Genomic DNA, 25,689 nt, shown 5'->3' with positions numbered 1-25,689 from the left:
TATAAACAATTAAGCGTGCATTCACGTTTATTGGTCTGCATAATGCTTACCAAACCATGATCATATTTTATCCACTCATTGATAAATTCAAAATGAATCTTGTCTAAAATGAAGCTTAAAATATAAAAAGTACATTTTTATTATCATAAAGTTCTGCATTTTTTCAAATTACAGAATATCTCCTGGAATTATTCTACGGTAAATTTACTTTATTGAAGTTTGTTGATAATATGATCATATTATATTACATCAGGATTTCCGAACATAGATAAATTAATGCTCCAACGGTGTCTCTAATGAATGTTAAATAATTACCAATAATTTAATGATGACGTCCACATAAATAATAAATATCTCCAACAGTATCTAGATAATTTATTATAATTTTAAACATAGCTATCTCGAAGATTTCAATATACCAATTCACCAATCAATTATTATTTAACAATAATAAATGAGAAATTTTCAAATTCATAAATGACGAAATATAACAATAGTTTTACTTTTTATCCATGAAATCATAAAAATAACCAAGTAATGAGAAAATTCTCAATATATAATTCACTTGGATTATTTATCAAGAAAAGTACCAACATCTACTTTTGCTCTGTTCTCTATCAGTTCTCAAAAAATCAATACTTTTAGTGATAAAAATACTCCAATAATCTAGACAAACTTTCAGACGGTTGATTAATTAGTACCAATTGATTATCTAAAGCGATTTACATTAACTCCTTTTCAATGAAGAATTCTATCAGGTCCAATACTTGAGGAAATTGCATCGATTTGTAAGTAAAGAACAAAAATAATCCAGCTCCACTTTGATTATATTCCTTAAGGTTTATTTAAGCTTGACCTATATTGTAATACATCTCAGTATAATTTCCATTAGCTGGATCAAATACATACATTTCGTGATCGAAACTTATGTTAAGGCACGACATGCAGGAGACAATCGAAGCTTGATATCAATCAACTAACGTGATCCAATCATGATAAAGATGGCTTTAACAGGTAAAGCACAAGAATAAATTGCTTAAACCACAGTTTTCACCAACCTAATCATTTGGGTGCAAATAAAAATAAACTTTCTATATAATTTTATATCTTACAAGAATATTTATTATGAATCATTTGAGATATATAAAAAACCAATAACTAGGCCCAAGTTTATTCATATTTAGAAAAGCTGTATAGATAAATTACTGTCCTTTCGTGTCGCTTTAGAATCAATATTTGCTGTCCTTGCATGAATTTCACTATTCTTGTATTGTATATATATTCTGGCTTTTATGTCTTCTACTCAAGTATTAGCAATAAATGTACCACCTTTTAGTACATTCGGGATATGCACACACCCACTTTCCGGTTAAACTAGAGTATCGGTCTGTTTGTTCGGTTAGAGAGCTAACTTCGTCTTGGGGGTTTTATTGGAGCAATAAATTCCAAAAAATTGAATTGAAAAAATCTTTGAGATATAATAAAAGTTTATAATAAATTAATTTTCTTTTTTTTTATCGATAAATAACTTATATTTATATATGATGTGTGGGAATTTTTTAATAAAATTTTTATAACTTCTATGAAGTTGATATCATCAATTTTGATCAAGTTATCAACGATAAGAGAATTAAAACATTAGGTATTGTGTATTCTCTGGTGGAATTGTTGTATTGATTTTAAATTAAATATAAAAAATGCTTTTAACATGTATTTTTTATTCTGATAATTACTATGGAAAAGTCTCATCAATTGTAATGACATTTAATAGATAATTTTGATAACGAGGGTAATAATAATGTGTACATATGAACAGGTGGTCTTTTTTCATGCTTATTGTCTGAAAATGAATATCAGCCTGGAGTGAAACTATAACTGGAAACCAGAATTTATTGAATCAGTTTTATCTATAACATATGTGTTGATCATGAGTCGGTTTCCAATATGTAGTATTTGAATATGATGGAGAAGAGGTGATATTATCATTGATAATAGAAGTTTTAGCTCATAAATGTACCCCAATAGTATTTTACATTTCAGTTAAATTTAAACAAAATTGGTTCATGCAATATCTTCTTCATTTATTTATTTATTTATTTTTTAAATAAATAAATAAAATTAACTTAAAATATTTTAGTTATCTGAAATAGTTTATTTTTCAATAATCTATTTAGAGTTGATGTAATTAACTGCCAACAGTTTTTTGATAATTACTTACCCCTGAACTGAAATTGAATTCGGTATTCCATCAAGGCTCTCTCTGCTGACCTCATCTGCCATAGCAACTTTGAGTTGATGACCAAAACTCGCAAGGTCCTCTCTGAAGGCTTCACTTCCGGGTGTAATGGCACCACTTGTGGGTGGAATTGGTGTTGCGTTGCTATGAAGACCTTCGACTTCCTCATCCTCGCCATCATTTTTATTTACCAATTTTTCTTCGTCTTCGTTGTAAATTTTGAAGTAGGCAATAGTAAGATATATTACCGAAATTATAAAAGATGGTATTGGTATCGCCATTGCATATACCAAATTCATATAAACCTGAGGATTAATCGTTAAATTTCGTTCAATAATTTACCCCTACTTTATACTAGTAGTTATTTTCATCTTTTACGTCATCACGTCAAGTTCATCAGGATTTCCAACAATGAAGATTAAAATACATTGAAAATGTCGAACAAGTGGAAAAAATATTAAATGTACAGTGAAACAAGATATATAATAATAGAAAAGATTCTTTTGATACAGCTCCGTCGCAAAGATGATAACTTCCGTTTTTTTGAATTGTAATACATTATGCACATGCATTGACACGCGCATTCTATTGTTGTCGATACTTTAAAGTTTTCCTGTTATCATTGTTTCCGCCCTTTTTGCCAACCAAGTAACCGGAACTTATTCGCAGTACAATTTATACGCGACTATACACTCGTTAATTGAACAATCCTAACGAACAAAAAAATTTTTTTAAATCTATATTGAACTAAATTTAATGAAATGTGATTTCTTATTGTTACAGATATAAAAAGGAAATTTCTATAAAAAATTGCATTTAAAATATAAAGAAAGCATTTGACATTCTGTCATTGCAGAATAGTTGATATCAATATTGACGTGAAAAATTTTTTTTTATTCCAAGTTTCTGGAGATATTAAACTATTTTAAAATCATAATATATTTTTTGCTATACGCTACAACATTATGTATTCTTGTGATGCAAAATGCAATTTAATAGGAATCAAATATAATGAAGAATCTATCAGAAAAGTGTTTAGACTTTTTAAAAGATAAAAAGACAAAATAATTATGAATCTTATGTGAAGCATATTAATGCTAACATAGCAGATATAGAAAAGTGTGAAAGTAAACTGATTCAAAATGAAGGTATGAAGAGAATTTTGAAGTAAAAATAACTTCAACAACCAGAGTAAACTTAGGATCTTGTTGAATGACAAAAGAAATTGCCAAATAGTATAAGTGTTTCTCTTTTTATACTACATTTCATACTAGTCTTTGATCATTTTCTCACTTTTTAGAAACATCTTAATTTTTTTTCTCTTTAAAAACTTTTTTATTACTGTTAAAATAAATAACTAGCATTGCTTGAAAAAATATTAAAAATCATAATCAATTTAATAATATATTATCAATCATAATTTGAAAGAAAGACAGTTATTTTTTAAATGTTAACACCGACAGATTATCGACACGTCAGATACATTGCTTTGGTATATCGATAATAGATTGTTTCTGATAAGACACTATAACAAGGAATTAACTCGGAAACTTAATTGATTATTTTAAAGTGTGAGATTGATTCTCCAAAAAAAGGAACAATGTAATGGAAAGAATAACATATTGAATTATGAATAGAATGTGCTATTCACAAGGGATATTTTCAATTTCCTTGATAACAAAGCATATATCATTTTTAGAACAAAAAGGTTTTTTATATAGTTTTAAATGAAAATACATAAATTTACAATTGAAAAAACATTACTCATATTTTTTTGATGTTGGAAAATTCTTTTTAATTTTATTAGAATTATTTTAGACTTTAGAAGATCACTTTTTTCACTACAAATCCAAAAGCATAGTTAAATTTGTCACTTCAAATTCTCAACTCTCTTCTATTAAGAAAACTTTTGATTGCAGTAAGAAATTTTTTTCAACATAATACTGTGTTTTTGAATATGCAGCAAAGAAAAAAAAATTTACACTGCTGTGATTCAACTTATTATTCCTTTAAAAAACTGAGTTATGAGAAATAACGAATGTTGTATTTTCTACTATTTCACTTTTGATTATATTTCTGAGTAATAAAAATATTTAGAGAAAAAATATGTTGCTTATTTATAAAGTGAAAATGAGATATATTTCAAGCAATCACAATTTTTCCTTTTAAAGTTATTTAAAACTTTTTCAGATAAATTATGAGTTCAGTTAGTCATTAAGAAAAAGAAGTCTATATGATAATATTAAAATCACATAGAGTGATTTTTTAAAAGTAATTTTTCAATTGTCAGTTTTATGGTGAAGTAATATGAAATTAAGAGTTCATCAAGTTTTTCCTAAAAAATTCAAATGAAGAGTGTACTTAGTTGTAAAAATGTCTGTTGTGAAAAGATATATAATGTAAAAAAGAGAAAAATTCTGTACATAAAAGAAATTCTCAGGAACGAATTCACATACTAAGTACACACGAAGCTAAAGATATTAAGATTATCTTACGAAAAATGGTGGAATTAAAATAAATTTTACTTCACTGTGTAAAATTGTCTCTATTTTTTTTCTCAACTAGTGAAAATCATTAGTTTTATTGAAAAGTTCAAAAATGTACACTGTAAATTTAAGTGTTGTATTTGAAAACACTTAAAAACGGTTTAAAATCGAAACAATGTTAATAAAATAAGTGACGTTAGATTAAAACACTAAAATTTACAGTGGTATTTTGTAATTTTTTTTTATTTTTGGACTATACATTTCTAATATTAAGTTTAAAAATCATTACTATCAATAAAATATTCTATTAAATAACTATTTAATAATTTAAAAAGTAAATATTAATTTCAATGTATATTTTTGTCATCTATTAATGCAGAAATAACACGAAAGTATCAGTTAAAAATAAAATAATCATGGCTTCTGATTCAGTGATATTGTTTACAATATAAACATAAATCGTTAATAAAAAATAAGCAACAAAAGATAGTATTTGTGTTATCGATCCCTCGCTAATTTAAATAATGTTGATAAAACATATTACAGAAATATTATCTTCAATAATGCTTCATACAACACGTATTCAGTTACTTCTTGACAATAGTTGTAGAGATAAAAAAGCAATAAAAGAGAAATCAAGAAAGCCTGTGAAAAAAAGTGTAATCGAAAGATCCACCGCAGTTTTATTAGCTTGTAGTGGTGTCATCAATTCTTATCGGAAAGCAAAGAAAGTTGCTTCTATAAGTAAATAAAATCTTGTTATGTAGTTGTTAAATTGAAATCATGTCACGATAAAAATTTATGAATGCGCATTGAACAACTTCTTTATGGGATGCTTCCACAAGAAAATTAAAAAATTTTCAAGATTGATTGGTGAAGAGGAAACCATCAATCCACTGTCATTTATTTATTATTTCTTTGATCATTCTAATTATCAAGAAAAAACTTTATCTATATTATTAAAATTAAGCTTTTTATTTATGCTCATAAATTATTATTAAATTAACTGAACTCTAAAACTTCAGGAATTTATACATGTTGTACAAAAATTATTATGTAAAACTATATGAGATTAGTTTATATTAAAAGATTGGTTTGTATGTAATAAAAAATAATTTGTATGGACGAGTAAATGGCTTTGAAGTCGATTTAATTATTACTTGCTATAAATGATGTATATTTTTAGAAAGTGAATGCAACATAAGATATTTGTGATTACCACGTAATGTATAAGTTATTATATTAAAAAATTTATATTCCGGAAATGAATAAGATATACAGATGTATGAAAGGTGTTCTTTCATATGAATATTCACTAAGAAAATCAATTTGTGTTAAAAAATGTGTTATTTAGTAGTAATAAAGAAATTAAAAATTCTTTTGTAAAGACGATAAAATATTCTTTGATATAAAATCCCACTTTTTTATTTGCTTGACATAATATTTAAATATTTATTTTATTTTATAACATGCAAAAGGAATGTCAATATTTAAAAATGAAATTACCAGTATCTACCAACAAAATTCTTGGTGGAATTGCTGTATAAAATTGGATCGATAATAAAATGATTTCATTTATGAGTGCTAAATGTGATAAATGAATAGTAGTAAATGATTTTCATACAAGTTTACGATCAATAATCGCATTTATTTTTGTAGTGACATTATTTATAGTACTGTCTAGAGAGTCCAAATGTACAATCATTCAGTCACTACAGCCATTAATTTTATACAATAATTAATAACCTTTTTTACTAGAGTAAACAAATCAATAGCTCAATGCAACTTGACAGATTAATTGGTGAAATCGAAGAAAATTTATCGTGAAAATGTTGTATCTATTTTTTATTTAACTTTTTTTTAAAAAATCAATCATTGTTATGTCAAAGATATGTGCATGAATAGAGTAGAGTTTCATCCTAACTTAAAAAACAAAATTCACAATTCAACTTTTTATTTAAGATGCTTTTAAAAGAGAATTGTGCATAAATTAAATATGTTTAATTAAATATCGTACTTTTTTTCATCATTAATTTAACTGAAACTTCCCCATTAAATATTTACAATTGAATATTGAATAATAATAATAATAATAATAATACTTTTTCATTTAAAATAATTAATAAGTTTCAATTAAAAGTTTATTGAGTTAAATTCAATAAAAAAAGAGAAGTAATATTAATCATAAATTTTTATAGAAAATTGAAAATAAGTTTTTGATATTTGATAAGGAATTGTGATGGATTAACTTGATGAAAAGATTTAGCATATAAAATATTTCTCTACTATAAGATCATTTCAAATAGATAATAAAAGTCTACTATATTGCATTCTTCCCCTCTATTGCAAGAAATCCATTCATGCTTATATTATTAATAGATTATCTCAAGTAGGGAATAGAACGTTCAATCATTCTAAAATATTGGATGCAATCAATTGAAAAATATCATAACAGAGTGAATCGAACTGATAACAAAAACACGGTGAATTCAAACAAATAAGAACAGTTTAATCAATTTAACTCATAAACCCCTACGGCATTTTGATAACGAGAAAATTGAATCACATGAATACTTTCAATTCAAAAGAATAAAAACTACCTTTAAATTGAATGTTAAATTTTGTGAGTACAATAAATTTTGTAACGAAGTTTTATCTTGTTTATTCTAAGAGAATCAGTATTTTTATTTCAATTTTAAATTTTTTGTCGAAACTTTTCAATTAATTTATGAAACTAGCTTGTAATGATTCCATTACAAATATCAGAGTGTGAATAAAAATCAAACTTTATATTTAATAAATAGTGAACAATAAACAATGCACCTCAATATTAAATAATAAACAAATTCAATCGATTTTAATCTTCTATTATCTTTATAATTCTTTTGTATAATTTTAATACAAAAACCATATCTTCAGAAACAATCTCCTTTCTAAAACTACTGTGAAAGACTGTGATGAATTTTCTTTATCGAAAAAATTAGGTAATTTGTAAATAGAATTTAGCATATAAGAACACAAGAATGGTTCAAAATACTTAAATGAAATTTAATTTAGACCGAAGAAAATAAAATGCAAAATCCAATCGTTAAGAATTCTTTGGAAGTACAGTAAAGTTCCGAGTTCTAAAAATTTATTGCATCTTTGTTATTTTTACAACCAGGAACTTCACCACTTGGTGATCATTATTGTGTTGCACACAACTTCATCCAGAAATCCAGCAGTAATTTTAAGGATGTAATTATTTCTACATTTAACCACTCGAAGCAATAACGTAAAAGATGATAAAAATTTTGTTATTTAAAGACCTGCCACATATCAAGATCGCTGATGACAATACTAGGATCAACTTTGGAATAGTAACAGCTAAAATTCTGTCCTATGTTGGCATATTGCCGGTAGAAAATACTGCAATTCAACATTGGAGGGTATCCACAGCCTTTTACGTTAGGAAACAATTTAGCTCCAGTGAAATACCACTCGGAATTGTTACCCATGAGACCTAAGAAATATTGTAGATTTTATTACAATTTAAAGTTACATAAGATTCTAAACATTTCAATACTATTTAGTGAAGAATTCTTATTGATATTATATAGTTAGGTTTAAATCAACCAATAGGGGACAGCTATCCATTACTTCTACCACTATTCATTCTTCTCATGTTCATTATATTCCACAGCAAAGTATACTTTACAGTAAAGTTTATTACATCATCAAATAAAATGGTTCAAAATAACATTTTAATGCATGACCCTTTACCCTAATTCACTCCAATTAACTTTGTTTTTACATAAAATATTAGTCCATTGGTACAAACTGTTTATAATACATACATAAAAGCATTTAGAATAAATAATAATGCAAGGAAATCATTTCCAAGAGAATTTTAAAAATTATCAGCTGAAAATAGTTATTAAATTGAACTTTGCTTTGCATACCCAGCATGAAAAATTGTAAATTATCGTTAAACACGTCGATGAGTTGAAAAGTCCTGGAGCTACCTTATTATCGCGAATTGAGGAAATGTCTGAGTAGCTTCGGCCAGTATTGAAGTTGATGTTTATGTTTATGATGAATAAAAATAAAATAATAAAATTATACCTGTAGGAAAAGATTTTGGCAGTTTGAGATCGACGTCTTCATCGAAATCGTCATCAAAATCTTCAATGTAATTATTGTAATCTCTTGGAGATCGTTCGTATCTCAATTTAGCCTCGGCCTCGTCATCCTCGACACCTCCTCCCGCCCTGCCCTTCCCGTCAGTTCCATTCACCGGTAATTTATAATTCACGCGTATTTGCGTACAATCATAAAGTTCCTTTGTACAACCCTCTCTACATGATGTCCACGAACAGTTGCTAGCACCTGAACTCATGATTAATGCGACCATTGACTTAAGCTAATTTTGTGTGTCATCGATAATACAAGTAACAAGTAATACTTGATATACGCAGGCGTACACTAACCACGTGAAGATACAGATCGCAAGGTAATGATTGAGAGGATGTAAGACAAGCACAATTAGTGAGAAACAAGCACACTTGGAACACACACAAAGAAAAAAATTGCTTTTAAGAATTTAAAGGTCAATGAATGAAATCAAATTTATCTAGGGAATTTTGAAAATCTGAATTTGATGGAATAATTTATGCACTCTGATCATCAAGGTTGAAATTAAAAGCATTATTTGGTAGTTTAAAATTATTTATTAGAAAAAACTCCATTCAGGATCTTCCATTTTATGAAGAATTAAACTTAGATCAACGAGAAAAAAACCTTTAATAATCTCTAAACTTTGAGAACATCCATGACATACAATATTTTTCAAGGAAATCTATATTAAGTATTGGAAGCTGATTTTTATCTCAACAAACTTTTCTGTTTTAATGGATATTTCATATGATTTATTTAATAGACATATTGGTTATTAACAACATGTTATTTTTGACTTTGGACTCCAATAACTTCTGACTAAAATATCATATGGCACAAAACTGAAGATGATAGAAAAGTAAAAAATGTCTTCTAGAACATTCTGGTTTTAGATTTTCATTAAAAATCTTTGTCATACTTTAATTTTTTTTATTCAAAAGTTTGATCGAAAAATTACTTTTTAACCTATCTCCCTTATGTAACTGTCATTTTCCTAAAACTGCAAAATCAAGAAACTTTGAACATATTTCTTCAGTTAAATCTGTCCTCAGAACTCGTGTAAAGCGACAATTGTCGTGATTCCTCTTTTTAAGTGTTCACAGCTGTTGAAAATTAAAAAAAAAATGATCATTTTTTTTTTGTTAAGTTATAGAACAGAGGGAAGATTAAACTTTTCTCTAATCTCACATTTATAAACTACAAAAATAAGCACTTAATTGCATCCTCATTCACTGGAGTACAAAATTCTTTCATCAAAATACAAAGTTTTTAAAATCATCAACAATTGTTTATTTTTTTAGTTGACTTATGAATTTTTTATACAAACTAGCATATTCCAGAAATAACTTTAAACATTTTTGTCATCTGTTTACAATGTTAAAACAGATTTTGAGGATAACAGTAAATTGAGAAGATAGTTTAATACTTATTTAACAAGGTTACTATTATATTCACAGCAAAAATCGTGCAGACAAGTAGAATGGTTAACAAGAAATAGTTGAATGATGGAATATAAAAGTAGATAAAGAAAAAGGCTTTAGCAGTCAGAGGACATATATTTTTATTAACTGACAAATGATATGAAGTAAAAGTATAGATGTGTGTCAGTGTATAGACCAAGAAGAGGAAGGAAATAGTATATTTGCAAAAATATACAATAGAACATCTGTCTTGATATTGAACAGTAGATTCGAAAGTAATGATGACGAAAAAAAATACTCTGGGAATTCCATCAAATATAGTGAATATCATTTGAAGTAACGGAATGTTCAATAAGATTTTTTCCCCGAATTGCATGATCCTGTTAGGATTAGTTGATATATCACAGCATGTTATTGAATTAATCCATTATCCAGATTGTTTCTATGTGTTACATTCTATCTTTCTAAAGTGAAAATATAACATGTAGACTTGAAAAAAAAAGTTAATTGAAATTAAAGAATTCTTCAATGATTAAATTTGGAAATGAACTGAAGAATTGTTCAGATTTATTAAAAATAATAATGTAAAACCTTTTCCAAGAGGTTTTTTATATGAAATTCATTCATTCATGACCAAGTTAAGTGTGTATTGATAGATGAAATGGTGAAATAAGTAACAAAAACAGAAGTCGTTGGTAAGAATTGGATGAAGTAAAGGAGAGTATGGAAATATAAACTCGTTCACGTTTGCATGTTAAACGAGTTCATAACATGCACAGCCACGAAGTAAAAGCTATTTGCATTAAACAATGTGAGTTACACCAATGTTTTTGTTTTTTTTTCTGATTGTTCACCTCTCCTCGATTCTACATCAATGGTGATACATTCAGCCGGTTGTGTTTCGAAATCCATGAAAATAGTGGTGAATGCAGGGTCGATGACGAAAGGAACCAAGAAGAGAAAGGCGAAGAGGCTGAAGGTGCCAAGGAGAATGAAGAACGCGGTTGTATAGAATAATAGTTTCTGTAGAAACGTCTGGTCTTCTTTCCCGTCCGCCATCTTGGTGAACGGGGGCAGTGCTGGTAGCGCTGAAGCTTCTCAATACTTGCGTTGGATGTCCAACGATGCAGGGATGATTATTTTGTAGAATTCGCCTCTGAAGAATATTTGAGTTTTTTAAATATTCACATACATTAAACTCAAGTTAAGCACGTGGTACTTTTACTTGCGTCAACCATCAGTAAATCGATCCTTTTCTTCAAGGTTAACTAAATCAATGGCTATACATATCGGAGGATTTTTATAAATATATCAACATATACATTTTAAAATTATGCATTCATGTCATTTAATCAAATTACTGTATTTTTTTATTTCTCTCTACAGTTATGAAATTTCTTTGGATGTTTATAATAATTGCTTCAAGTTAAACTGTCTAATTAAAAGACGTAATTAGGTTTGATCCATAATTTACCGGATGAAAAATTCAACATTGAAAGCACACGTGAGTCTTTAACACGCAAGCTTATTACAAAAAAAAGCTTGAGCGTACAAAATACACGATGGCATTAAGAATAACTCGTTTTATATATATGATGAATATTTTTTTTTTATAATATATATATATATATTTTTTATGCAATACGAGTTTTTTCTTTTGTTATGAATGAAAACTAAAGTGTATAAAAAATTAATATATCTGATCAATAATAGTCTCACTTTTAGCTTAAACTATTCTGGATATTGAATCAATCAAAAATTTTCTTTTGAGATGAAGTCGATTGTAAGCCAAAGATTTTTTTTAAATGTGATGAAATAAATAAAAATTATTAATAATACCCCCTATAATAAAACGAAACGATGATCGGGCATACTTGCCCCTTTCTGGTGCCCCCGCATCCTTTTTGTCCCTCCTATTGTCGTTTTCTTCTTATCTTCCACAATAGCCCGCAGGCCTCCTTTCACTATCTGCCACTGATATCTACTGAGCACATTTATCCGACAAATATCATCGAAAAATTCAAAAAAAATCTTGCCACCTTCTGTCTTTATTTGTCTCCTTTACGTCATGATTCTTTCCATTTATTTTCTCTCCTTAAACTTACCACTTATTTTTTGTATTTTTAATACTCAACAATATTTTTCGTATTATCTCTCGAGTTTGATCAATTAGGGGGGGAATAGTGTTAATCTATTAAACCGTTTATTCACACCCTTTTTCAGTAACGTGTCATGACTGGTCTCGAGTAATTTTACACTACACACTTAGTACGGCGGCAAATGCCGGGCTACTGCAGTCCAAGGAGCTTTTGGGCGAGCTTATTTTCTAGACGACAGCAGCGCCTCAGCGGCATCTAGTAGCATCGATCACCACTCTTCCAGGGCATCCCCATGTACGAGAGTTGAACAGTAATCAGTTCATTTATTCAGTTATTTTAGTCTGGTGCTACTTTGCTTAATTAAATAATTCAACTATCACTACATTCCTATAAATCTCGTTATTAGCTATAGATCCTTTCAATTACTAACCCTTTTTTTGGTGTTTTTTTCATTGATTATTGAAATTTAAATTCATACTTATATAAAAATAGACAATTTTTGACAAATGCTCATGCTTCCTTGATGTTCTTTTAGAACAATGACAAGGTAAAAAGTTACTTCAAAAGTCTTAACATCTGAAATCTATACATGTTTAAGCTCAAAAACGTCTTAACGAACTTCCAGGGATCTATACTTGCTTTGAATCTGCGAGTATTCAAAGTCAAGAACTCTCGACTCTCGAACCTATATCGAATTGTTGATATAACAAGAGTCATAAAGTGTAGGTCACTTGATATCAAGCATTATTTATATATCATCTATGAATTTTAATGATTTTTTATTTATTTATTCTCACAGGTGCAGAAATGACTGGATAGCTATATACCTACAAGTTACAGTCACAGTGACAATTAAAATAACAATCACAATTAGTCGAAATAAGATCTATAAATCTTATGACTTTACGGCTTTAAAATTGAAAGAAAAAAATATTTATTTATTGTCGACATTTGAATACATTTCACACTAATCAATCTATTTTTGTTAACAACATTTGACATTGCTGGAAAAAATTGGCCCACATGCCGACACTATTTGGGCTTGAGCCAATAGTGTCTAAAAAATTTTGCCAAATCCTTTGGAATATTTATCACGTCTTCATGTCTGAATTCGCGCAGCTGTAAGTCCAATAGTATCGCGTGCCAATAAAGAATTTTTCTTAATTTCAAAATTTTTAAATAAAAAAATTCATATTCATTACAAATAATATTTTTAAATTAAATTTGTTTTCACACTCGCTGAATGTCAGCAAAAAAATAAAGGAAAAGAAAACTTTAATTGAACCTTCACTTATTGTAAAGCTCTGAGACTTGTGAATTGGACAAGTAGTAAAAACCGATAAGTGATCAGACCTAAGGATATCTGTTGAATCGTAGAATTTTTTCATTTTTTCTTTAATAGATATATCAAAAAGTTGATGAATAGAAGCTTTTGTAAAAGGTTAAAAGCTCATGTCATGGACAAAGACATTGTAATTGAATAGCTGGAGGCAATGAAAAGTCATAAAATTTGTGATTATATGGTATTGATTAAGTAGTAAAATACGGCAAACTACAGACGGCGCTACATTCTATCTTGTGTTACTGCCATGTTTGTTTCTGCTTAAGAAAGCTTAACTGCGGAAAGTAATCTTTTTACTACCGAAGAGCTGACAAGGTCTTCTCAGTTACGTAAGTAATCGTTTCATTATTATTTTGTATACATCAGTGAATAATATTTCTTTCATTGAATTTTTATGAATAACTTCTCTACACGTGGGGTGCGCACGCGGTCTGCAGTATATCTGTCTACTGTAGTATCTAATGGTCGTTAATGTAAACAATGTTATTTCCTTTATTCAAAACAACTTTTTATCAATTACACAACCACAAAATGATCATCAATACATTTTTAATCAAAATAATCAATTGTTTGCCATACGAATTTCAAGCTTGTTTAAAAATAAAAGCTATATATAAATATTTAATTACACTGCAGAGATGTGTTATTAAGTGACATTGAATGGTAAAAAATAATTTGACAATAATTAAGTGTTATGTATTGAGATGTTTTTTTTTATGAACTCGAGAAGAGTTTGAATAATAATGAAAAAGTGTGCGAAGTGACAGCATCCTTTTTCTGTTGTTACTTAGTCACGTGGTGTAACGTTGCGGATAAAAATGATATCAGCATTAGGTTGCTCAATATATCAAGCATAATATAACGCTCCAACGAGTTATTATGTAGACTTGTTAGTTTTATTAATGTGAGGGTTGTACATATGTTATTTTAGAGGTATAATATATGGAAAGAACACAAAAAAATATATGTAACGGTTACATTTTTAGAATAATCAATAACTATCTATTCCTGTATATAAATTGATATATTGCTAGTTTGTTGAATAAACCAGGAAGAAAAACGACCACAGTAAATTATCTCTTAAAAAAAAAAATAATTCAATGTATGATTTTAATTTATTAGTTTGATTATTTAATGGATTATCTTTTTATTTGTCAACTTCAAAGTTAGAAAGTTATAATGAAGATTATGGTATACATGTGACCTGCATATTTTATAATTGCGGAAAACGAGTAGATACGTATTACATTTCAACGGCGCCACGCCGTCTCTACAACTCCTGCACGCAAAGGCGTACGCTCAATAAAACAACTTTCATGTTAAAGCAAATGCCCTCATTTCCTCTTTTACATTAAATCCATGTGACCTGCATTAAGTTTGTGTATTTTACTTTATATATAACACTGCTGCTAAGTTGTAAACAATTTCATTTATTATGCTTTATTAGTTTGTTACGGGAATAAGAAAATATAATTGATGTCAATATCTGTTTCAAATTTTGGTGAACTATTTATCAATAATAAACAAAGTAATACAATTACAAATAATATGAAGTTAATCAAGTTTTAGTTTGATGTCATTTATTTAATTAAATATCCAAGTTTCACTAAAAGAACACTAAGTAAAAATAGTATTTTATTTCATGCATGGTGGGATTGAGTAATTACTCTGAGTCATTGATCAACTGAATGATTAGAACTGAACAGAAATATTACTGCTTATTTTGTTTTTTTTTTTGTTATTAAAATAATATTATAGTTACAAAAAAGTTTATTTTATTTTTATTGTTTCAAATTCTTATTAATATAAATAAAAAGCTTTCTCACAAATATGTAAAATACTTTTTATTTACTCTTCTTTAAATTTTTATATACATTCTAAGTTCAACTAACTTTTAATATCTATAAAATTCATAAAAATATTTTGTTTAACATTCTTGGAGATTATAAATAATCTAATTTTTTAATTTATGTAAATATCAATTATTTATGTTTTTCATAAAATTTATTGACAATAAACTTCAATGGCAAATTAAATTATAAATAACATAAAGTACCTTTGATTAATATTTATTATTGAATGATTTTATTACTTTATTTAAATAAATAAATTACTAATTTTCCAAATGACTTTATTAAATACTAGTTAATAATTCAATTTATCATGAAAATATCTCATATATTATTTCTAAAAGGTATTTCTTCCTGGAAAGCTTAGATCATTATAAATATATAACCAAAATTAAAAACTTATAAATCATTTTAAAGCTTATGTTCTCCACTTTGGGAAGAAAATCTAAAAAAAATTGGTCAAAACCAGTATCTATTTTTTTTTTTTTTAATATTTTTTTTCAAATTGTTTTCAAACATATTATATAGCTAACGCATGCGAATAATTTTTAGAGCATCAAGAACTTATACATTTACTTATGTTCAAATCATATTAACAAATAATATTAAACCACAGCATTGTGCGAAATTTTTTCACGAGTCAGCTAGTTTATAATTAAAATTGTTGTTGATAAAATAAGTTTGATTAGAGAAAACCTATTGATGCATCTGAAGAATGAATTGGGATAAAAATAAACACGATTCATTATGGAATAGTTTGAAATAATTTTCATTCATGAAATAGATCAATTACGTAAAAAGCTCATCTTCTTATCTGATATGAATACGGTGAATTAGTACAAGGAAATTATATCTGTTATTAACTTTTTTCATTATTTTGAATTTCGTAGAAAACTAGAAATAACAGAATTCAACATTCAATTATTAAAAAAGAAGGTATTGGATTTATAATATTTATAAAAAGTTCGATGATGTTGAATTAAAAAATGATTCAAACTCGTAAAACGTTTGCTATACGTTGTGATCAGTCTATGTGAAACAATTGCCAACTTAATTTACATCAATCATCAAATAATAAATATAATTTTTATCATAAATCTTTGATTATTTGATTGGCTTTATACAGTTACTAAATTTTTTCTCTCTAAAAATTTAAAAGTGTATGAAAAAAAATAAAATTCTCTCTTATTCTTAAACAAAAAAATTTCAAAATATGCCCTAGATTTTTTTCAAATTAAAAAAATTTCGTATCATTTTCAAAACTTGTTAAAGTTTTCCAACAAAATATTTCATGCTGAAATTTATAATTTCCAATCAATAAAACTTGACATATTTTTTACAACTTTTTTCCATTACTTCTAAAAATATATTAACTATCAACTCAGACTCTAAAACTCACCAACAATATTAACTGTACTGGTTTTAATCAATCATAGTTACTGATAAATCATTTTATAATTTCACTTTTCCACTACCTAGTTTCTATACATTATTATCAATTAATGCAAATGTGACCTTTTGTTCCAAAGTTTTCTACTGATTGCAAAAATTAAAAATTTCCTCAGTTACTATTGATATAACCATTTCCATTACATCTAACCCCCATTAAAATGAAAAACGATAAAAAAATAAAAAATAATTGAAGAGTTATTTTCCAATCAAATAATATGTTCGACATATCTCCAAAGTTATCAACTCAGTAGATTCAAAAATATTTATTTTCATCTGTCATGAAACAGATATACAATAAATGAAGCTTTCTGATTGTTGATTTTGCACATTACAATTTAATAAAATCGTTGCATGATGTGTAAAATTATAGTGACGTCACTGCGGCATAGTCTACTAAATTGACCTTCAAATGCGCATGCTCATTTATTGATTCTCCCCTGGTATATAATCTAAAAGTGAAGATCACGCGCATTCGCAGGTCGATGTTGGTTGTGCAGGTCGCGACGGCGCAATACAATTCGCATATTTGCTCATGCTGCGGTAAAAACGTTCGTGATACCGTAGTGACAGGGCTTTTTTTAATGTAAGTTAGATACCGGTACTGTTAGTACCAAGAAGTGCTAATAATATCAAAAAGACGTGACAATATAGTAAAAATGAGAAAGAAAATGCGAATACAATGATCATGTTGGCTGTGAATTATTACTGAAAGACTTTTTATTTTAATAACATATAATAACACAAAGGTTGAACAAAACATCCTGACACAAAAGTGGAGTCAAGATCATGCCAAAATCAGTGCCTGTGGAAGACCTTGTGATACCACCACAGGATGGTCGTATCTGCGGAACTATTTGTATCTGTCAGATGACAGCAGTCTTATCATCAGTTGCCCTAGTATATCTTACAGTAGCCATTTATATGCCTAGTACACGAGCTTTCTCGTCTGGAATCACTCCCGTCCCTGTTATGTGCACTACAATACGCACTGTAAATGCTGACAACTGTGACTGGGGCAGCTGTGGTGAATGGTGTCTATCAAAGACATCAGGACCGTGTTCACAAATTCATGTCAATTTACGTAGAAATGGATCCACCATACTCTTGGCAAACTGTACCAATATAACAAATAAAACTTGCTATGGTATTGACCAAGAGAATGCTAAAAAGTCCAAGTGTATAGCAGATGAATGTAAAAATCTCACAGGTACATTCAATTGTAGCGCGGGTGTTTGTATTAATATTACTGATGCCTTTGAGTGCAATTTCCGTGACACCGATCCACCCTTAAAGTGTTCTGGAAGACGTGGTAAAATCACGTGTATAGCCATAGATGGATTGTTTAATTGTAATCGAGGGACTTGTGAACGAATTAGGACACCTTACAATTGTGATCGTAGATGTGTTGATATCCCTACCAGAAATAAAAATGTCATATTGCTAAGTGGGGACAAAGTGTATCTGAGTCAATGTGAGAAAGCTTTAGATGTTGAGACTAATAGAGAAATTTGGAATGAAAATAGAGATGATGTGATGATGGCATCTTGTTATGGCATTTATAATTCTAGTTTAGGTATTGAAGCTGTTGATTGTATTAATGGATCAGTATTAGAGAAAAATATGCTCACTGACTTAACTAATTTTACATACTTATCATATCTTAATTTGTATGCTACCAAGCTGCTCGACGAAACCGGAAATGTAACGCCACCTGAGCAGAACTTGATAATAGCTAATGAAAGTCGATTATTAATTAATCTTGAGGGTTGTGTCAATACATTACGTGATGAATGTAAAGATTTCCTGCATGAATATGGTAAAGATGGTTCTGATCATAATGCAAGAGCTAGATTTCCTTGTTTTTATGCTAAAGACAAAACAGAAATTGTAGTATCGAGGTTCGACCTTGAAAATACATGGAAAGAATTCCTTGTCTCATTACTGTTACCTAGTATATTATTTGTTGTAAGTTGCTTGACATTAATTCTCTGTCAGAGAACTGTGGTTGTTGGTGATGATGCGAAAATGAGGTTCAAGCTAGCTGGAGGCATGAGTGACATTCAGAAAAGCACTTCTGGCACTTTGGGTGATGCTGGTGGAGGAGATTCTGTTATGGCACTCTGAGATCCGTCACGTAAGTCATCAGAATTATTATCAACATCATCATCTATACACTAGAAGGAAAATCGATTTTTTTCTAGTGTATTTTATTTATAATTGACTAAAGGTTCTTTTTATAAGTTTTTCTTATAATTCAACACTTTTTTACAGGCATTCCCCTCCTGGAGGAGAGCCCAGCTCGCCAATCAATATTCTCCTTACGCGGGCACTATTAAAAGTGTACAAGAAAAAGGAAAAAGAACAGAATGAACATGTTGAAGGAGGGGAACGCGTGATTAAAATTAAATCTCCATACTTTTAGATCAATTGTCAGTCGAAGAAAAAAAAACATAAAGTAATTACAAGGAAAATCAATAATCAGATAACGCTATAAAGTGCAGCATGATTTTCCTATATTTGCACTGCCTGTATAAAAGATTAAATTTAAAATGAATATATAAATTGTTGGAAATATATACACGTGTTCAAAAGTGATAGTTTAACAGAATAATGAAATGAGAATAATGAATATTACGAGTAACGTGAAGGGATAATAATTCTTCAACAAATAAATACAAGTGCGAAATTCGTATTCACGCTTCCACGTCGATACTTAATATAAACAAATGATTATTTTGCATTACAAAATCTATAAACACTAATTACACTATAACGGCATACGTACCAATAATCTGCAATGAAAAAATTAATTATTAACAATATTAGATAGGAACAATAATTATAATAATAACAATAATGATAATTTATAGCATATTTAATAAGCACTACATATTAAATCATCTGGTTCGTTGGATTAATTTTTTTATTTTTGGTAATTGATAAATAAATTATTCAACTGGCAGGCGACCGGTTTGTACAATCACTCTCTCTTTCTCTCTTTACCATAATAAATAGAAATTAACTGCAGTAGACATAAATAAATAATTATTCTGTACCCGAGGAAATGTGAACAATAGTTGTTGATAATTTTTTATTTAACACAAGTACTCCATATGTAATATAAAATTTACAGACGTGAGTTGCTTGTGTGTCTAAGTGCTGAACTGATAAACGTAATCGCGTGACCTGGAGTCGACAAGGAAAGTCCGCAATACGCCGAGTAACTTACGGCGGAGGGTGGAATCATACAAATATTCTAATTCCGAGTTATTGGGTCTTAGTGACCCAAACCACACATTCACTATTGACTCCGACGAATCAACGGTGATAATGGGGGCTCAGGAAGAGGACAAATCAAGTATTGCTGGCGGGAACAACAGTACCACTGGACCTCTTCCAATTATTCAAGTTGCCTCATTTGTAGAGAAAGCTAAATTCTATACCTCACTATGTCTAGGAACTACAGCCATTCTTGCAGTTTTTGGCTTTCTCTTCCTCATTCCATTTGTGGTAGAACCAGCGATTACAACTATTCTAGCTGATTTTTCACCGCATGCTGTTGCTTGTATTATCACTGATCATGTTTATGCTGAAGGACTTAAAAATTGCTCTTGGGCGAGTTGTAGAGAAGGTTTGTATCAAATTCTTTCTTTAATTAAATGGTGGAGAGTAGGAATATGTTAATCACTCACAAGAACTATAATTTATTGGGAAAATGTCTTTTCAGATTTAATATGATGAAAACTAGAGATTAAATCGTTTTGCATAATAAGGGAAATTACTAGCACTCATTCAAGTTGATAAAATACCATAACATCATGCTCTCTTATTATAGGTTTCATTTTTTAATTTAAGTATTAAATATCTCCAGTCAACTGAGAAATCATTCACTTTTTAATTTAATGCTGGAACTTGATTAGTAGTTAGGTTTTAAAAGCTTGGAGAAATGGTCTTAAATTTTATTTCAAAGAATTTAAAGAGCTTTTTTTCAAAGAAAACTTTAAACAAAATTTGTCTAGATGAGCTAAAGAATGTTTTGTTTAAAATACTCTTCTAGAGAGAACATAGCAACCTTTTTCTCTCTCAAGGTTGTTATCGATGAAAGTACTTATAAGGGATCTGATAATAACTAACTCTATCTTCTTTGACGTTTTTCTCAGCTGACTAGAACTCGGAGTTATCTAGTGATATTTAGAAATATCTCTCCAAACATTTTCATTAGAAAAAATTACTTATCTCAAAGGGGTGAAACCATCCTTTTCAACATTATCTTCTAGATTATATTTTGTACGACAACTAGTATTTATTTATATTTTTCACTTTATTACTGAAGTTCATTCTATTAAGTTAGATTTCTTTTTATTTAGATATCAAGATTAAGATTTCTGAAACGATCATAATGGTTAATTAATTTTTAATATTCTGATACTTAATTACGTATTCGACTTTTTGAATAATAAATTTTTTACCAACAATAAAAACTAGTTCACATTTTATTCAATAAAGAAAGCTATAAAAAGATCATAATCTTTAAAAGAATCTTTTGAATAATTTATTGTATAAAATATTTCTTTCACCATTTCGTCATCATAAAAATATAACAATAGAACATAATAAAATATGTATTGAAGACCTAGTGGAAAATTTAATTAAATTTTTATCTCTGGAATTGAAAATTATTCATTGTTAATTTAATTCCATATTGATCTTTATATGTTACATTATTTAATTATGTTAACTATAAATTACAGCTCCCTGAATTCACCGATTTAATTCTAATATTTATCTATTCCAGGCTGCACAAGTGCTGCATTACGGTGCCATCAAATCAGAGTCAATTATTCTCGATTACCATACGATGAATTCATATCAAAACCACCAGGTTCTATATCGTGGGACGTAGCAGATACGAAATTTTTCATAAACACTGAAGGCTGTGGCTACCCACCTCGAGTAAATTGTTCAGAATTTGCCAAAAAATTTGGATACCGAAATATTGGAAAGATAATTCCTTGTTATTATAGTCGAACATATCCACAAACTGTTGTTTCAAGGTAGGTGTCTCAATATGCCAAGTGATCATTACCACGAACCATATACCAAAGGATTAATTATATTAAAAATTTTTAATAATTTTTAGGTATTCATGGGATGAGAATTTGAGACATCTTGTGCTTGCTTTAGTGACACCAATTATATTATTTGTGATGTCTCTTGCTGTGTTGTGTTACTGGTACTGTCCACCAATGAGCAAGAGTTGTGGGAGTCCAGGTCGCAATCTCATTGAGAAATACTCCAGAAAGGAAGAGTAAGAGTCTGATCTTAACTTATTTTTATCACTAATAGCTTAATTAGCTGGTCTAGTGATGAAATCATATAAACAATAAATATTTAAAATAAAATAATTGATCATAGTATATCATGATCTTTGATGAATCAGACTTGAATTATTAGCTAACTTGAAGCTAATTAAAAACTGATTGAATGAATTTTATTTTATAAACAGATATGTGATAATACAGACTTTCTATTCATATTTAGTTGAAAATCAAGTAAAAATAGATAGTTGATTTATGGCATAAAACAAATTTATCTGTGATGATTCATCAAAATTGATTTATTTAATGAAGTAAATTCATAAGACTGCTGTTTTAAAGTATTTAAGGTGTAATATTAGAATTACGTTGATACTTCAATTGATTGTGTCATCAACTAGATTTACTTAATAAACTATATCCTCAAATAACTTGAAAAATAAGCATAAAAATTCAGCAGTGACAATTAATTGATGGTATCAAGGTGATTCTTGTTGGAAAGAAAATATAGAGAATTGTTTCTTCAACTTGTTAATAGTGTAACACCTCTTTTACAGCATTCTTGCAGAGGACGAGTTCGAGGAAGACGAGGAAGAGTACTGATTGTTACCAAGGGCTCACCCCCCTGCACGGGAGTGACGCCGAAAGAACTGTCAAGCCAATCTGAATTATTTCATTTCATAAATATTGTTGAAAAAAATTGGTCAGTGATTACAAAATGTCGTACAATTAGGGTTTAAGTGGAAGATAATAATTTTAAGATATGATATTTAACTTGTGATATTTTCAACATATTTATGAAGTGAACGAATCTTTGTGATTTTAAACTCGATCATCTGCCAGTATTCTTAATGTCATCATTTTATGCATTTATACATAACAATGTCGCGACGTTCAATACTACAAAATCTTTCAACTTAATAATTTTGAGATCGAGAAAATCCATTTAAATCTTACTCTTCTGGAATTAGTTTTAGATTTTAGTTTGAATATTTATGGTTTGAGTAGTTTTTTGTCTAATTATAGATACAAAACTTGACAGAATTAAACAATCACTCGATAAAGCAAATAGTGATTACCAACTTTTCGAAAGTAGTATTTGAGAAAATATTTTTCCACCAAATTGAAAAATTAATTATATTTTCAAAATTAGAAAATAGAATCCAACTTTTAATTAAAATTCGTTGACTGAAAGTTCGAACCAAACTAGTTTTTCAATATCTAATTTATTGCTATGCAATGTTTGTTTCAAGAGTTACGAAAGTTTGAAGTTGAAAACAAAATTTGTCTTTCAGTAATTAATAACTCTAGTGTAGAAGTTGAACAACAGTTATCAAAAAGCGATACAATAGATGCTAAAATTAATAATAAATTTTGGATGGAACATTTGGTAGAGTGATTGAAGTTTTAAAGTTTTGAAATAATACATTGCTCATAAAACTTCTGGAAAATTTCTATTTTATCGAGTGATGTTTTAACTTTACTGAGTAGTGTATTGATTTTCGATATTAAAATAACTTATTCGTATTCCAATAAATTAGTTGCATTTAATCGCCATAGATTATCGATTAAAAATAAAAATTAAGTTTTGCAATAATTATTCATAATATTATGAAAGATTTTCGTATAAATAATTGCCACAATTTTATACATGATGATCATTGAATGAACAATTGTTCACATTTCATCGAATTTTATTACGTAAAAATAATGTGAACAATAATCTCATTTTCTGTTTGTTCTTCTGAAAGACGATTTTAAAAATTTTCGAAGTATTTGCATTTTTTTTATCGATAAAAATTTTTATATTACGTCTTCGTGATTGTCCAATTATGGAGACTTATCACAGAAAAAGAATAAAACAGAATTACGGATAATATTACTAACAATTTAAATGAAACAAAAATAATGATAGATACAATGATGACTTGAACATCTGGAATATGATTGTGAGTACTAAATCAATTTTGACATCAAGGCTTTAAGTAGGCATAAAAAATTATTACAATTAAATTTAAAAAATCTCCTACATCTTATATCAATATTTCAATAGATAACTAAAAAATTCATTTTTAAATTTTCAATAGTTAAATAAAATTACAATCAAATATTTCTAAATTCAGCATCAAGTAAAAACTTCTAAAATACCCTTAAGGGTAATGAGAATTAGTTTTGGTAATTTGAAATAATTTACTATCATTGATAGTTGGTATAATTTTTAGTTAGAATAAATAAATGAATCGTTACTTAGTCACATTGTATCTCTTTCAATTATTCTCCATCTTTTAAAAATTTGTAAATATGACAATTGTCTGTGAGCTGTATCGTAATAAGTGACCATTGTAAATAACTAATTATACGATTTAAAATTTGACAAAGCTTTTATGTATTTTAAAGTAATAATTATGCGTTGTTCTCAAATTTAAATAAATTTTTTGCTGAACGAATAATCTTATTGATCGATAATACTTAACGCACAATTTATTTAAAACCTTTTAAGTAGATCAGCTCTGAAACATGATAGAGAAGAGCTTTCATAAACTTGTCGAATTTATTTGAAGGTTAAAAACAAGTCTTTTTTCACTTTCTTATCTGTGTGCTCCAGTTTTAAGGCGCAAACTCACCCCTAAAGTGAACATTTGCGCTCGCGCATGAACCTAAATATATGTGTAGACCTCAAATAAATATTGTACGCATTTATCCTGGTCTCCCCTCTTGTCTTCAAACAGTTAACTCGAGTGGTTCGAAGAAGCATAGGAACGAATTTGGGAGTTGAATTTTTATTTTGTCTTTACTTCACGTTATATTTCACTACGAATAGGATTATAACGTAGTTTATGTTATTGAACAGTAAAGACAAAGGATGGACGGAAATGAGATCAGTGTCTTGTGTTATTGTAGATATTTAGTGTGGACCTAAAATTTAAGTTTATCACAAAAATAAAAAACGTTGGTCAAAATACCAACGAATCGACCTACTGTGATCATTAGAAATTTTTTCATCAAATATTTTTTTGAAATTTTCATCATTTTTCAATTCCAGTAAAATCATTATTTTCATTGTTTTTACAATTATTTTATATAAGCAAATATATAATAATTAATTATTACAAATATTACATGTAATTATGCAATAATTAATAAGCCATTTCTAAATGTTAAGCGATGACCTCCATTACGATAATTACTAGCTTTTACGGAGAAAGTATTTTTTTAATGATCGAAAACATGCACTCAAGCTGTTGGGTATCAAGTTTCAAACGTTAATAAGTCTCATTGTTATAAATAGATTAATAAGTAATAAAAACAAAGTATAACAAATAAATAATTTAC

The 25,689-nt window shown here is 28.2% G+C and overlaps 3 protein-coding genes across 6 annotated transcripts in view; 2 read left to right on the top strand and 1 right to left on the bottom strand.

Annotated features, from left to right (window-relative positions):
• Positions 1-25,689, bottom strand: part of LOC118066592 (cilia- and flagella-associated protein 298-like) — a 40,545-nt gene that overhangs the window by 3,234 nt on the left and 11,622 nt on the right. For 2 of the 4 annotated variants that reach the window (XR_004690276.1, XM_035082710.1), the window contains exons 1-5: positions 12,138-12,575; positions 11,153-11,454; positions 8,827-9,090; positions 8,031-8,224; positions 2,219-2,541 (exon numbers count right to left, since the gene is read on the bottom strand). The exons of 1 other annotated variant lie outside the window; for it this stretch is intronic. Coding sequence is in view for 2 of the 3 variants with exons in the window: in XM_035082710.1 (XP_034938601.1) it covers positions 2,219-2,541; positions 8,031-8,224; positions 8,827-9,090; positions 11,153-11,357 (986 nt within the window). In the remaining variant the exon portion in view is untranslated. Of the gene's footprint in view, positions 1-2,218; positions 2,542-8,030; positions 8,225-8,826; positions 9,091-11,152; positions 11,903-12,137; positions 12,576-25,689 lie in introns of those variants that run through there. One more of the 4 variants, XM_035082711.1, reaches the window with a different exon arrangement.
• Positions 13,967-25,681, top strand: Teh2 (tipE homolog 2). Its single transcript, XM_035082714.1, has 5 exons — positions 13,967-14,068; positions 20,175-20,672; positions 21,837-22,095; positions 22,182-22,349; positions 22,914-25,681. The coding sequence occupies exons 2-5, from the start codon at positions 20,372-20,374 to the stop codon at positions 22,957-22,959; spliced, it is 774 nt and encodes a 257-aa protein (XP_034938605.1). The 5' UTR covers positions 13,967-14,068; positions 20,175-20,371; the 3' UTR covers positions 22,960-25,681.
• Teh3 (tipE homolog 3) lies at positions 17,589-20,178 on the top strand. Its single transcript, XM_035082708.1, has 2 exons — positions 17,589-19,175; positions 19,313-20,178. The coding sequence occupies exon 1, from the start codon at positions 17,828-17,830 to the stop codon at positions 19,163-19,165; it is 1,338 nt and encodes a 445-aa protein (XP_034938599.1). The 5' UTR covers positions 17,589-17,827; the 3' UTR covers positions 19,166-19,175; positions 19,313-20,178.

This window comes from Chelonus insularis, unplaced genomic scaffold (genome assembly GCF_013357705.1).
Source record: "Chelonus insularis isolate UGA/USDA-ARS -01 unplaced genomic scaffold, ASM1335770v1 contig_350_pilon, whole genome shotgun sequence".
Taxonomy (NCBI): Eukaryota; Metazoa; Arthropoda; class Insecta; order Hymenoptera; family Braconidae; genus Chelonus; species Chelonus insularis.
Note: the sequence above shows the minus strand (reverse complement) of the source record. Positions and strands in the feature narration are given on the sequence as shown.

What these genes read in the sequence shown, in the direction of transcription:
- Teh3 (XM_035082708.1), top strand. Translation starts at nt 17,828, where the DNA reads ATGCCAAAATCAGTGCCTGTGGAAGACCTTGTGATACCACCACAGGAT.
- Teh2 (XM_035082714.1), top strand. Translation starts at nt 20,372, where the DNA reads ATGGGGGCTCAGGAAGAGGACAAATCAAGTATTGCTGGCGGGAACAAC. An exon ending in TTGGGCGAGTTGTAGAGAAG is followed by an intron (nt 20,673 to 21,836) that starts GTTTGTATCAAA and finishes TATCTATTCCAG; the next exon opens with GCTGCACAAGTGCTGCATTA. An exon ending in AAATACTCCAGAAAGGAAGA is followed by an intron (nt 22,350 to 22,913) that starts GTAAGAGTCTGA and finishes CCTCTTTTACAG; the next exon opens with CATTCTTGCAGAGGACGAGT.